The following is a 13,958-nucleotide window of genomic DNA, read 5'->3' on the forward strand; positions in this document are numbered from 1 at the left end:
TAGCTATTCGCTATATAATTCAACATTTTTATTGAACCTCCTATCCCAGAAGCCCTGTACCGTTACTGGAACGTGGACCTAGCTAAGCTAATTATCAGCAGATTGAACTCCCTTCTCACGAGACCTAACACAACTTCCTACAGAAGATTGCAGTGCTTGGAAACCAAAAATTCACTACGTAGAACCGTAACGTGGAAGCGAATGGACTGTGGGGAATGACACCAGATCCTCATGGACTGCAAAACATGGACAAGAGAGCATGCTAAACACCACGATTAATCGCAACCACCAAGACTAACCAAGAAACAGGGAAGGCTAACCAATAATGAATTTCAAGTGGTTAATCCACCCCTGAGGAACTCTCTTGAGAGCAAAGCGTAAGGAGTGAGATCATTTCCAGGAAAAATGGCGTGGACGAGTAACAGGCAGAAGCCCAGGCCCTGAGATTGTATGCACCTGGCTGGCCGGCCATTTTTTATAACCAAGTTACCAGGCAGTGGGCTCCTCACCTCCTGTTCTTGCTAGGACCACAGCTTGGACAGACTGCGAAACGGGGAGCAACTAACAACAAACATCTCACCAACAAACCAGAGCGTGCAACTGCGAGACAATTTCATCCGACTGCAGCAGGACCCTGGATCTCCGTCTGGATGACCTGGATAACCTGCTCATTCTTCACTATCGAGCAGGGAATCGGACTGAAGAGTACAATCAGAAAAGTAACAAGGCTACAGGGAAAGCTAACGCCTGGGCCGTCAATATTGCATTTTGGGTGACTTGTCTATAAAAGATTTAAGAAGCATTGTGCAGTAAAAACACCCAACATACTCTGGCTCTTCCCAAGGACATGCGTGTCCTGACATATCCTGAAAAGAATCCTGCATATCAATGGCTGCACATCAAAGTGAAAAACGTTCATATACGGCACATAGGCACCAATGGATGTTAGTGAACAACAGTCTGAAAGTGCCTGAAAGAGACTTTATTGATCTGTTGACACAGCTCAGCTCTCCTGAAATGCTGAAGGTGTTTATCAGTGGCCCTTCTCCCACCAGTCACGAAAAGAGTGAAAGAATTTCAGCAGATCTTTGGCGTGAACACATGGCTCTAAGCGCATGTACTGTCCACTTCACTACACTTTTTCTGGGACCGCAGACATCTTTTTAAGGCAGTGCAATTTTTTAACAAGCAGGAGTAAAATTCGTTCAACTCTATTTTACTTTCGATGGTCACCCATCTTTCTCTCTGGCCAAAGATAAGAGAAGAGTCAAAACAAGAAAGAAAGAATAACAAAAACACGGCAGAAACCTGAAAGAGCCAACTCACCCCTGCCTGAAAGAGAGCTTTAAACATGACGAAGTGCATCAGCATGGAGAGAGGGATGTCTCCACCCCCCTCCCAACTTCCACTTTGATGGGGATTCACCCCTCAACCCCCCTTCCACCCCCCTTCCACCCCATCCAGATCATACTCCTCTCCAATACACCCTCTTCCGCCTCCTCTTTCCCTCTTGGAGTTCCATGCACAGATGAAAGACTGGTCCTGCAGACCAAAATTACACACCCGCCCCTATCTCCATTCTCACCAAAACCCCCTCAGGTGTCCATCCACTCAATAGGCTTTAAGTCCCCCCCATCCACGACGGCTTCAGAATTCATCCTCTCCTCTCCCTGCCTGATAAAGCAACCTGAATGTCCAGTTATACTTGTATACAAAATACAGCAAGCTCTAACTGATATGTGCTGGGTCCAGTGCTGTAAGCTAATGCAACTCATGTCTCGTTTCCAGGAAAAGCCAGGCCCAGTGTGCTGGTAGCTGGTCAATTCCTGTTTCTTGAGTACAGGAAAGAAAGAATGGTGAATCTGCTAAGAAATAGGAAGCACTCAACCAGTTCTGCAAATTATCAAATTTAGTAACCATTCCTCGTCTGCCACAGCTTGTCCCAAAAAAACATTAAATTTAGCTTAATTAAATGTCAGGTCTTGTCAGAGAAAACTCATAATCAATGATTTTATCATCAAGTTACAACTTTATGTTTTTAACTGAAACTTGGTTAGACACAAGATAACAGTGCAGCTGTTCTTATCGAGTCAACCCCTCCCAACTTCAGTTTGTGAGTGAAGCTACGAGTTGCATAAAGAAGGAGTGTGGGTTGCCATTTTGTTTAATGATTCCCTCCAATGCAAACTTTGATTCTTTTGAATTATGTGCTCTTCAGTTGAATTCCTCCTCTCAAAACTATATTTCTAATATACTACAAGCCACCTAAATACTGTGCTACCTTTTTTGATGACGTTGCTGAATGCTGTCTATAATCTGTATTGACTCTGACTGTTGTAGATATGTTGTGAATTTTAACATCCATGTTACAACCCCAGGACAGAGGGACTAAAGAACTGTGTCATGTTCTTGATTACTATGGACTGACTCAGCATGTGACAGGCACACTCTGGACTTAATCACCTCCAAGGTTCCTGAACATTTCTAAGGTTGTTGGTGACTGATGTTGCTCTCTCTTATCTTCTGTGTTTTCTTTGAGAGTGCTATCTCATGCGCACACAAATGTTCAAACAGAAGTAATCGCAAAACCTATATCACTGAAAACACAAGTGAAATATTTATTCAGGCTTTCTCTTCCACACCTGCCTCTCTTGGGTCTCAGTCAATGAGCTTGAATTATTTCAGATCTAAATTAAAATGTTACTGATGCAATTGCACCCCACTAAGATGAAGGTTGTCCCTGGTAAGAAGAAGATCTCCCATGGACAAATGCCACACTGGTACAGAATGGAAAAAATGTTTTGAAAAGCTGAATGCAGGCGGCGAAAAAACAAATGTCCAGGTTCATTATGACATCTTAAAGAGAGACTTCACATTAATAATTTGGAACGGAGAAATGCAAGCGGTCCTTATTCTATGCCAAAAACAACAATAATGCACGTGCTCTTATTTGCTACTGTTGACAGGCTAACAAACCTCCTGTATCAGTATAGCCCCTGAACTTCTATCCATAAGGGGATTTTCAAAATTGTTTCAAACTGCATGCCCTCAGATCTTCTACAGATTGTCAACAACATCTCTTCTCTCAGGTGTCTTCCCACAGGCCCTGAAACTGCCGTCATCAAGCCCATTCTTAAAAAAGAAAAATCTAGACACTTCACTACAATGAACAACTACAGCCATATCAAACTCCAATTTTAAGAAAAATTTGAAAAAGCTGTTTTTCAAACAGCTGAACAACTTTGTGGCACTAAAAACCGTTTTGATGTTTTCCGTTAGGATTTCGACCACACCACAGCACTGAGACTGCTCTTGTTAGGTCTTCAATACATACACTTAAACACTGACAGTGGCAGAATCACAGTATTAGTATTACTGGATTTCAGTGCCGCATTTGACATGGTTGACCACAACATATTACTAGACAGACTGGACAAATGGTGGCACTTTCTGGCATGTCCTGAACTGTTTTGAATCCTACTTAAAGGACAGGGATTACTTTGTATCTATAGGTAATTACACATCTGAGCCGACAAAAATGACATGCAGAGTTCCCCAGGGCTCCATTCTGGGCCTCTTCTTCTCAACATCTACAGTTCCCTCTAGTTCATATTATGGAAACAACAAAATATGTTACCACAGTTATGCAGATGACACACAAATTTACATAACCATATCACCAGGGGACTATGGTCCAATACAATCACAGTAAGTGCATTTAACAAATCAACGATTGGGAATGTGCCAGAATTTTCTTCAATTAAACAAAGACACAAACTGAGTAATTGTTTTTGACCAAGGAAGAACATTAAAAAGTCAGCAACTCAGCTTCAATCGATAATGTTAAAAAACTACAACCAAGCCAGAATCTTGTGTATCATGGACTCAGACCTGAATTTCATCAGCCACAACAAGACAGTTACATAGTCAGTCTACTATCACCTTAAGAAAATAATCAAGAATTAAAGGACTATTGTACTCAGCAGGATTGGAAAAACTGGTCCATGCATTTATCTTCAGTAGACTTGACTACTACAACGATGGTCTCACAGGTCTCCCTAAAAAAATCGATCAGACATCTGCAGCTGATTCAGAACACCACTGCTCGAGTCCTCACTAAGACCAAGAAAGTGAATCATCTAACTCCAGTTCTCAGATCTTTACACTAGCTTCCTGTCAAAGAATTGATTTTAAAATTGGTTATAAAGCACTAATGGTTTAGGGCCAAAATACAATTCTGATCTGCTGCTATGTGTATGAACCATCTAGACCTCTCAGGTAATCTGGACAGGTTTGCTTTCTGTCCCAGAGCAAAAATTAAAAATGGAGAAGCACATTCATTTTTATGTTCCATATATCTGAAACAAACTCCCAGTAAACTACAGGTCTGCTGCAACTCTCAGGTCTTTTTAAATCACAGCTGAAGACGTTTCTGTTTTGCCACTGCCTTTTTATTAAACACAATTTGAGAGTTAATATTTTACACTGCACTGTAACTTTTATTCTCCTTTTATGTCTTATTCCTTTTAGCTTCTTTTATTTACAAATTCAACACTTTTAATTGTTATAATGTTTTTACTTGTGTTGCTTTTATATTCTGTCTTGATGGCTTTTGACTCTATGTAAACCACTTTGATTCGCCTTGTTTTATGTGCTATTCAAATAAACGTGCCTTGCCTTTTCTTGTCTTACCAACATCTAATAGTTATACTACCATGCATATAGCACTTTTCAGAACAGCAATGCAAGGCTTGTGCACCGTACTTAGTTCATAAGGTCAGTCTCCTTTCTTTCTTGCTGGCTTTGTTGAAGAGTTGATCCCTGTGACAATCATGGTGAGCTCATTGAGTCTCTGCTCCTTGTCCCTCTTTAAGAGCACCACAAAGGCTCCCTGTTCAGTGAGGGAGACACTCTGCAGGCAGCTAGGACAGAGAACACCAAGAGTGAGGATACAGTTCACTTAAATCATTATAAAACATCTTTATAATAATGTGTCATGCATGTGCAGGGTTGCTAAATCTAGTATTAGTGATGTCCAGCACTTATTTGGGTGATTAAATTCTGGCTCTCAGTCCATGTCTCCGTTCATCACAAAGGTGTTGGATGGGTCAGGTCAGGGCTTTATACAGACCAGAACTCTCATTCTCACAGTTTTTATGGGGAAGCGTTGGCTTTGTGCAAGAGAGTATGATTATGTTGAAACAAGACACAACACACTGTTGACACAAACAAAGTCATGTGGATAGGTATAATGTTATCCCCACTTTGTGGTATGTCCAGCTCTGACACAAACTTTGGCCCCGTAGTCTACCTTACTTGTAATGCATGTCACAACATTAGTTGTACATGTTAGATGTAAGGACAAAGTAAACTTTAGTGAAATGACTCAACATTTGTTGATGAAGTTGTGCTGTACTTCAGGAAGAATGGTACAACTCAACAGACATGGCTATATGCTGTCTGAAACTGGTGACAAGTGATGTTCACTTGTGAGTTTTTAAAATGGGCGTCACTGCCATGTATCCTACATTACTACACAATGCTGCCACTGTAATTTATGAGATATTGTGAGAGAACATTTGGTGTGAAACCTGTGGCTTCTTGCACAGCGTTGACATCTGCAGTGAGCCCATGCCAGAGCGCAGCAGGATGTAAATGTGATTTTACAGGTACAGAGCATCTAACTCCTCCCGTGTCTTGACCCTGCTGTCTCTGAGTGATGTCTCTGCTCACTGTGCTGAGCCTTGACTCCACCAAACGGGGGATTTCCTCAAGAAAAATCTCCTGCACAGACACACAAAGTCCTTGCTCAGTCATGATGATGACTTGTTCGGGTAAATATGTGTGAATATTCGAGTAACTAAAAAGTGACACATAACAATCTCAAATCAAAACTGTGTGTTTTATGGATTTATGTCTCTATCTATTGAGCTATTTTTTAATGATGTGTTTTGTTGACTACTGTTCCAAACCACAATGCCCCTCAGGGACAATGTAGACTCACTAAACTAAACTAATCTAATCTAATCTAATCTAACTTAATTATCTAAATTTAATCTAATCTAAATGAGCAGCCAGTCAGGGTAAAATACTAAAACTGTGTAACGTGGTTCATTGTTTTGTACATTCTGAAGTCTGTCTACATCTTTATGATTTGGGTTATTATATTGAAACAGATTAGTGATTCTATCATTATTACTTAAATTACATTTTAGCTGAAGGGTTTCATGTTACAGGTTAAAAATGCGCAGTGACTGCATTTCCATGTAGTTTTTGGCAGCTGCCGTTTGGTCCAAAATGGACACAAAAGCATAATGATATACCCTGAAGAATGTAAAGAATGTACTTTAAGAGCAGACAAAAGCAGTCAATCAAAAAACATTTGAATTATTACTAAAGTTGAACATAAAGTAAAATGCCTCATTCTCTTCTTTGCAAATGTGAGGATTTCCTGCCTTTTTGTGTTATATCACTCGAACGTCTTCATCAGCTGTACAAAACAAGCCCGTCACACCCTGGGCTCTAATGATGGACACTACATTATTTCAAACAACCAGTATTTAAAAAAGACAGATTAATATATAATGAAGAGAATTGTTAGTGATAGTTGGACCCACACATGAGTCAGACCCTCAGTATGGCAAAAATTATACATTTCATCATATAACAAGACGAGGTAAAACCTAGTGAAAACTACTGAGCTGTGACTGCAGCGGATTGACTTTTAAACACTCAGAGAGAAAGTTAAAAGAGTTATGTACGTAGAGAGTATAGGCGAGAGGCTAGCAGGTTTAGCCGTTAGCTCAGTCAGTCGACAGACAACGAAGTAGGGATTTCCAACGCGTATTTTAATTAATAATATTCTAGAATTCAACATAGACCATATTATGCCAGGTCTCCACGGCGCTACATTACCAGTTCATACATGACGGTAATATGTAGACAGCTTAACCGTCACCTTCGTGTTACAGAGAATCTTAGTGCGTGTCTTTCGTTGTGGAAGTCCGGAGGTCAAGAACATGCGGACAAGAAGGCCGCTGCGTATACACTGTGCCACACAAAAGGAACGTAACACACCTTGTGCGTATTCTGAGGTATTGCAGTAAGCACGTTTAGACTCTGACTGTTACAAGAGACAGACTATCTTTCTTTGGTTACTTTCTAAGTTATTTTTCCAGGCTTTTGCCTTTATTACAGTCATAGTGAGAAAGAGACGGTAAAATTGGAGTGAGAGTGAGAGAGAGAGAGAGAGAGAGAGAGAGAGAGAGAGAGAGAGAGAGAGAGAGAGAGGATGACAGGCAGCAAAGCGCCACAGGCCACTTAGACAATAAATCTTATTTAGTCTTCACACAGAGCACAGCCTCCGTCTGGAATTCCCAAGCGTTTAGTCTTTATTTACTTCAACTCCAGAGGAGACTGAGATCTGCACTCCACTAAGAAATGGTAGAAGTACCATCAGTCAGTCAGTCAGTCAGTCAGGGACATTTGCGATTATAGGCCTGGCCCCTATGTTGCGGTCCAGCCAAAAATTGCTTTAATCAGTGTGACAACAAATTCACTCAGTTTGCGTACCAGGCAGAAACAGTCAGTGCAGCAGCAGAAGACATTAGTATGAATGTAGTGTTTCTTACTTACGTCGAGAGGAGTAATTGAGATCAAAATACACCTGCATTTTGATGGTGTCAAGGGATGGGCTGCAATCCTCCATGAGTCTATCCAGACACAGCTGTGAGACATAAAGCAGATGGACTGACCACACTGAGCTAATATCGTCTGTATTTATCATAAAAACTTTATAAATGTTTCTGTTATAGACTAAATCTGTTTAAAGTTGGCAAATTATAGACTAACAGTAAAGAAATAAATTCAGCATTTCTCAGCAGAGTTTTATACAGTGTGGGGACAGCTCACTACATCTAAATGCTTTTTATCATCATGTTGCAAAATAAAATTTACAGACATATTATTTAGCATTTAACAGGGAAAGCAGAACACAAAATCTTTTAATTTAAAAACAATTTAATAGTTATAGTAAAATACGTTTGATGTGTGGCCTCTGGTCAAAATATTAAGGTGGGGGCTTATTTCTAAAACCCTGACTATGGCCTAACTGATTACAAAATAAATGTACATAATAGCTACAAACATAATTATGTAAAATTTGTCTTTTTTATATATTTTAGATTTCTAGAATATTAGCTAAATCTAACAACATCAAAATGCATTTCAACATACTGACGAACATGAAAAGTTGGTTTCCACAGAGCTAAGAAAAAAAAACTATAGTTAACAGTAACTAACCTCCTCCAATTTGTGGACATCTTGTTTGGTCAGTGTCCGGTCAACATTAAATCCATGTCTTGGGTCGAGCACAACAGATTTCACCTGAAGATATTGAAAAAGAAAAAATGGAGCTCAGTCACCCAGGGCTGCCAGTCTGGGTTCAAAGACAACAGTACAGTATTTTAGTCCCAGAAGATCCAAATATGACTCACTGTTGTATCATTTAACACACGACTGTTTTTGTCATTAAATGTATTCAGAGGAGTTTAGAAACTACTTTCTGTCTACCCTTGTTACAGCGTATGAATAAATGATGGAGCATTAACATCTACCGTTAGTTAGCTAGCTAGTTTCAATTTAATTCGGGTTACTGACCATGAAAGCCGCCAGAGTGTCGGACACAACATGTCCCCTCTCAGCGCACTGCTGCACTATTTCACGGATAATGGTTTTAATCACACCCTCTGCGTGAGCACGAGACATTTCTACCGACAGAAAGTACGTAACTCTCTCTTAATTATAGTTCAATGATACAGCTTGCCACAGCCACGGCAGCTTGTTGATAGCTTGGTCGCCATGGTAACAGGGAACGTCACAGTGTCCGCTAGGCCAAGGTAGAGTCTTTGAATAGAAGGTAGAAACTTGAAAAGCCTTAAATATTTTCCTTCAACAACTTTGTTTTCTTTCACGGTACCCCTATATATATAGTTTGTTTTTGTCCTTTTGAAATATATTAGTTTATTATTCTTGTATCAAAACCCTTATTTACTGTATATGTTGCATTTATTTCCTTCTTTTATTGTGTTTGTTTTATTTGTAGATAGATAGATAGATAGATAGATAGATAGATAGATAGATAGATAGATAGATAGTAGATAGACTATAATAATTTATACCCTAGGGGAAAGTCATGTGTCCATTAGCTCACTGTTTGATAATAATAATAATAACTAGAAAATTCCAGGGAAATTTTGAATGCCACGGGGGCTACTGCCGGGATGAGTACATGATTTATTTCCCAGTGTTCAAAAGTCACCCTGATCATATTCTGGTTTTGAGAAATGTCTTGATATGAAAGACTCTGATATCAAACAATGTCACATCCCTCCATCATGTATTATGTTGGGAAAATATCTCATATTTTGTGTTGTTTTTTTTAAATAAAACAGAGGCAAACATGTCTTCAAACTGGTATTTAAAGGTTTAAAATCCTGAAAACTAATAAACATTTGGTAGGTTGAGCAGAACTGAAGTGGTTTAAGAGTGTATGCAAAAAAAAGCAGAAAAAAATATTGATATATGTGATATTTATAGCATTTTCTTTGTGTGTCCTTTTTTGGATGCGAGGAACCCCAGAGGGTACAAAATGTGTTACCAGTGTATAATAGACCTGTAACAGTAACTGACATTAGATTTTAAAAATATGTCAAAAAAGACACTTTCTTGCAGAAATCCATACCTTCAGCTCTAACACAGCCAAAAATGATCAGCAAATCAAAAAAGAAAGTGAAGAAAATGTCCAAAAAAGGACAGAGGACCCTGAGGGTTAATAAATCCCATGAACCGCTATTTAAATTATCACTATTATGTTTTATTCGGTGCTAAATTTAACATTACTGGGGAGGAGAGCAACGCGCGACTAGAAGTGACAGCGAGAGAGGGCTAGTAGCTTCTCCTCTCCTCTGTCTCAGTGGAGACCGTCACAACTTCATTCACTCATTTAACAAAACAAAAAGAAAAGCACAAAGGAAGCAGTAAATGGACTTACATATTTTAAGACCTAACTAAATGTAATTTAACATGCGGCTAATGTAAAGCTAGCGGAGCTTGGAGAGTTGGTTATCTGGTTGCTAGGCACGCACACGCACACAGGTCAGGAGCTGCCCTTGCCATGGCAATGTGAAAATCTGCCCAGAATTTGGTTCTACATGGCTTAAAACAATTGCAAATTAATGAGAAAACCGTTACTTCTTTTCAAAAACCGAAAACACCGTGACAGACACTGAAGCCAGAAGTTTCTTACAGTCTCTATTTTATTCAGATATTCCTTAAAATGAGTGAGTAAGCTCAGTGCGAAGACAGAGTGAGATTTCTTTTGAAAAAAAAAAAGACGATTACATTAGGTGTCAATGAGAGTGAGACAGGTATTGCTGCCGGACTCGGCAACCCCCGTTTAAATTTTGTGGCAGACCCTGCCTGTCAAAGTTACATTTTATGAATCCCAACAACTATGTCTACATTTTCAGAAAGAATTTAATTTGTCCTCCTTTTTACGGTTTGGCCGTGAGCTCGAGTTAAAAATAAAAATAAAGGTTATTTTTTACTGCTTCACACACTCTAGCCAACTGACGCTGTCACTCTAACTTTGAAGAAAAAGTGATTTCCACTCCTCCTTTGAGTGCTCATAGTTTGAAAAGTTTACATGTTATGTAAAAACAGTTGTTGTGTTTTGGAGAGAGCAGAGGTTTTCCTCCGTTTTATAGTTTGAATCACATTTCTACTTGCAGGTATGAGAGAGCTGGGTGACTCAGAAAAAAGGTGAAATTTTGTGGATTTTTAAAGAAAATTTCAATGCATTCCTAGTGCATTATTTATTCCTAGTATTTTGGGAATAACTTTAGGAAAAATTTGAATTTTTTCTTTCGGGATCAAGACGCACGTTTTGATGTATATATTACCAGGGTTTTCTCAAAGCTGCGGGACGAGTTACGCGCCAAAATTTGGTGGAAGAATAATAATAAGCCCCTCAGCTATTCTAGCTGTAGAGGAGTGCCTTGGAGCTGAGCACCCGTGGCACTAATGATAAAAACAGTTAGATTAGTCCACATCCTTTGGCTGAGGTGTTGTATAGTCTGATGGCAGTGGGAACAGAGGATCTCCTGAACCTCTCTGTTCTGCAGCGCAGTGAGATGAGACGATTGCTGCACCTGTAGCTGCTTCTCTGTCCTGCCAGAATGCTGTGGAGAGGATGGTTGGTATTGTCCAAGATGGCCGCCATCTTACATTGCATGCGTCTCTCCACAACAGTCCTGAGTGAGTCCAGACTCCTGCCAAGCACAGACCCAGCCTTTTTGACCAGCTTATCAAGTCTCCTTGTGTTCATGTTTGACATGCTGCTGCCCCAGCAGACTGCAGCATTAAAGAGTACACTGGCCACCACTGACTAATAAAACGTGCAGCTTTTCACTGCAGAGGTCAAAGGACCTGAGCCTCCTGAGGAAAAAGAGCTGGCTCTGCCCCTTCAGGTAGATGGCATCCCTGTTCAGGGACCAGTCCAGTTTACTGTCCAGGTGCACACCTAGGTATTTATAAGTGTGCACCACCTCAATGTCCTTCCCTCTAATGTTAACTGGCTGAAGGGTGGGCCTAGACCTCGGAAAGTCCATGACCATCTCCTTGGTCTTGGAGGTGTTCAGAAGGAGGCAGTTCTTGTCACCCCATTCACTGAAGGCCATCGTCAGATCCCTGTACTCCTCTTCCTGCTCGTTCCTGATACGCGCCACAATAGCTGTGTCATCCGAGTATTTCTGGATGTGGCAGGACTCAGAGTTGTATTTAAAGTCGGCCGTATACAGGGTGAACAGGAACAGAGCCAGAACAGTCCCCTGTGGAGCCCCAGTGCTGCTCATCACTGTCCGAGACACAGTTACCCAGCCTGGTCGTCTTGTCAGGTAATCCACAATCCAGGACATGAAGCAGGGATCCACCCCCATCCCTTCCAGCTTGTCTTTAAGGATGGGGGGGCTGGATGGGGTTAAATGCACTTGAAAAATCAAAAAACATAATCCTCATGTAACCACCTGGCTCATCCAAGTAAGAATGGGTGGAGCATGTAAAGAACAGCATCATCCACTCCAATATGTTCTTTGTAGCTGAACTGTAGGGGGTCAACNATGCATTCCTAATGCATTATTTATTCCCAGTATTTTGGGATTAACTTTAGGAAAAATTTGAATTTTTTCTTTCGAAGATAATAAGAATAATAATAAGCCACTCAGCTATTCTAGCTGTAGAGGAGTGCCTCGGAGCTGAGCACCCGTGGCACTAATGATAAAAACAGTTAGATTAGTCCACANCATGTTCAACCTGTGGCCTCAGAAGGTGGAGAAGCGGCTGCTCCAGGTCTTCATGATGTGTGATGTGAGGGCCACCGGTCTGTAGTCATTTATCTCAGCCGGTTGTCCTACTTTAGGGACCGGAACAACACATGATGTTTTCCACAGGACCGGGACCCTCCCTGTTTGTAGATTTAAGTTAAAGATCCTCTGGAGAGGCCCAGTCAGCTGGGCTACACAGTCCTTTAACAGCCTCGGACACACACCATCCGGGCCTGTTGCTTTTCCAGGACGTAGTCTCTTGAGCTNTGCTGTGGAGAGGATGGTTGGTATTGTCCAAGATGGCCTCCATCTTACATTGCATGCGTCTCTCCACAACAGTCCTGAGTGAGTCCAGACTCCTGCCAAGCACAGACCCAGCCTTTTTGACCAGCTTATCAAGTCTCCTTGTGTTCATGTCTGACATGCTGCTGCCCTAGCAGACTGCAGCATTAAAGAGTACACTGGCCACCACTGACTAATAAAACATGTGCAGCTTTTCACTGCAGAGGTCGAAGGACCTGAGCCTCCTGAGGAAAAAGAGCTGGCTCTGCCCCTTCAGGTATATGGCATCTGTGTTTAGGGACCAGTCTAGTTTACTGTCCAGGTGCACACCTAGGTATTTATAAGTGTGCACCACCTCAATGTCCTTCCCTCTAATGTTAACTGGCTGAAGGGTGGGTCTAGACCTCCGAAAGTCCATGACTACTCTCTTTGGTCTTGGAGGTGTTCAGAAGGAGGCAGTTCTTGTCACCCCATTCACTGAAGGCCATTATCAGATCCCTGTACTCCTCTTCCTGCCCGTTCCTGATACGCACCACAATAGCTGTGTCATCCAANTTAGAGACTCACTGACCTCTGGGGTCCAGTTCCAGAATGAGCGGGTGGTTGCAGCCTGCCTCAGTACACAGGGCTTGTAGGAAGGCTGAAGAAAAACCAGATTATGATCTGATCTGCCAAGTGGTGGTAGAGCTGAAGCAGTGTAGGCCTCCTTGATGTTTGCATACAACAGATCAAGTGTCTTATTTTGCCTTGTGGGACAGTCAACATACTGAGTGAAGCCAGTCAGGTGAAAGGCGAGAGTGACATGGTTAAAATTCCCCAATGTTGCAATGAATGCATCAGGGTGCTGGGTCTGTACTGCAACAGTCTTGTGAATGACGTCACACGTGACTGCAGGCTCAGATCGTGTTTGAATGTAAACAACAATGGCTACGATGTGTGAGAACTCCCTATATAGTACAGTCTAAGACCAACTGCCAACAGTTCAATATCCCGATTTTGTCCTTCACTTTGATGTGACCAGGGTTGCACCATCTATTGTTCACAAGCAGAACCAGTCCTCCACCTTTATTCTTTCTACTTTCTCCAGATTCTCTGTCCGCTCATACTACAGTGAAGCCGGGTAAATCCACACAACGGTCGTAGGCCTATGTATTGTTCACATTCTACTATGCAACTTGNTTTAGGGACCGGAACAACACATGATGTTTTCCACAGGACCCAGACCCTCCCTGTTGCAGACTTAAGTTAAAGAAAAGGCCTATGTATTGTTCACATTCTACTATGCAACTTATTTCA

The 13,958-nt window shown here is 41.2% G+C and overlaps 1 protein-coding gene across 1 annotated transcript in view; it reads right to left on the reverse strand.

Annotated features, from left to right (window-relative positions):
* cfap206 (cilia and flagella associated protein 206) overlaps nucleotides 1-8,841 on the reverse strand; it is a 35,346-nt gene extending 26,505 nt beyond the window's left edge. The window contains exons 1-3 of the mRNA XM_022737825.1: nucleotides 8,659-8,841; nucleotides 8,302-8,385; nucleotides 7,636-7,726 (exon numbers count right to left, since the gene is read on the reverse strand). Of these exons, the coding sequence (XP_022593546.1) occupies nucleotides 7,636-7,726; nucleotides 8,302-8,385; nucleotides 8,659-8,766 (283 nt within the window). The 5' untranslated portion in view covers nucleotides 8,767-8,841. The remainder of the gene's footprint in view (nucleotides 1-7,635; nucleotides 7,727-8,301; nucleotides 8,386-8,658) is intronic.
* Nucleotides 8,842-13,958: the final 5,117 nt, after the last annotated feature.

This window comes from Seriola dumerili, unplaced genomic scaffold (genome assembly GCF_002260705.1).
Source record: "Seriola dumerili isolate Sdu_G_001 unplaced genomic scaffold, Sdu_1.0 BDQW01000025.1, whole genome shotgun sequence".
NCBI lineage: Eukaryota > Metazoa > Chordata > Actinopteri > Carangiformes > Carangidae > Seriola > Seriola dumerili.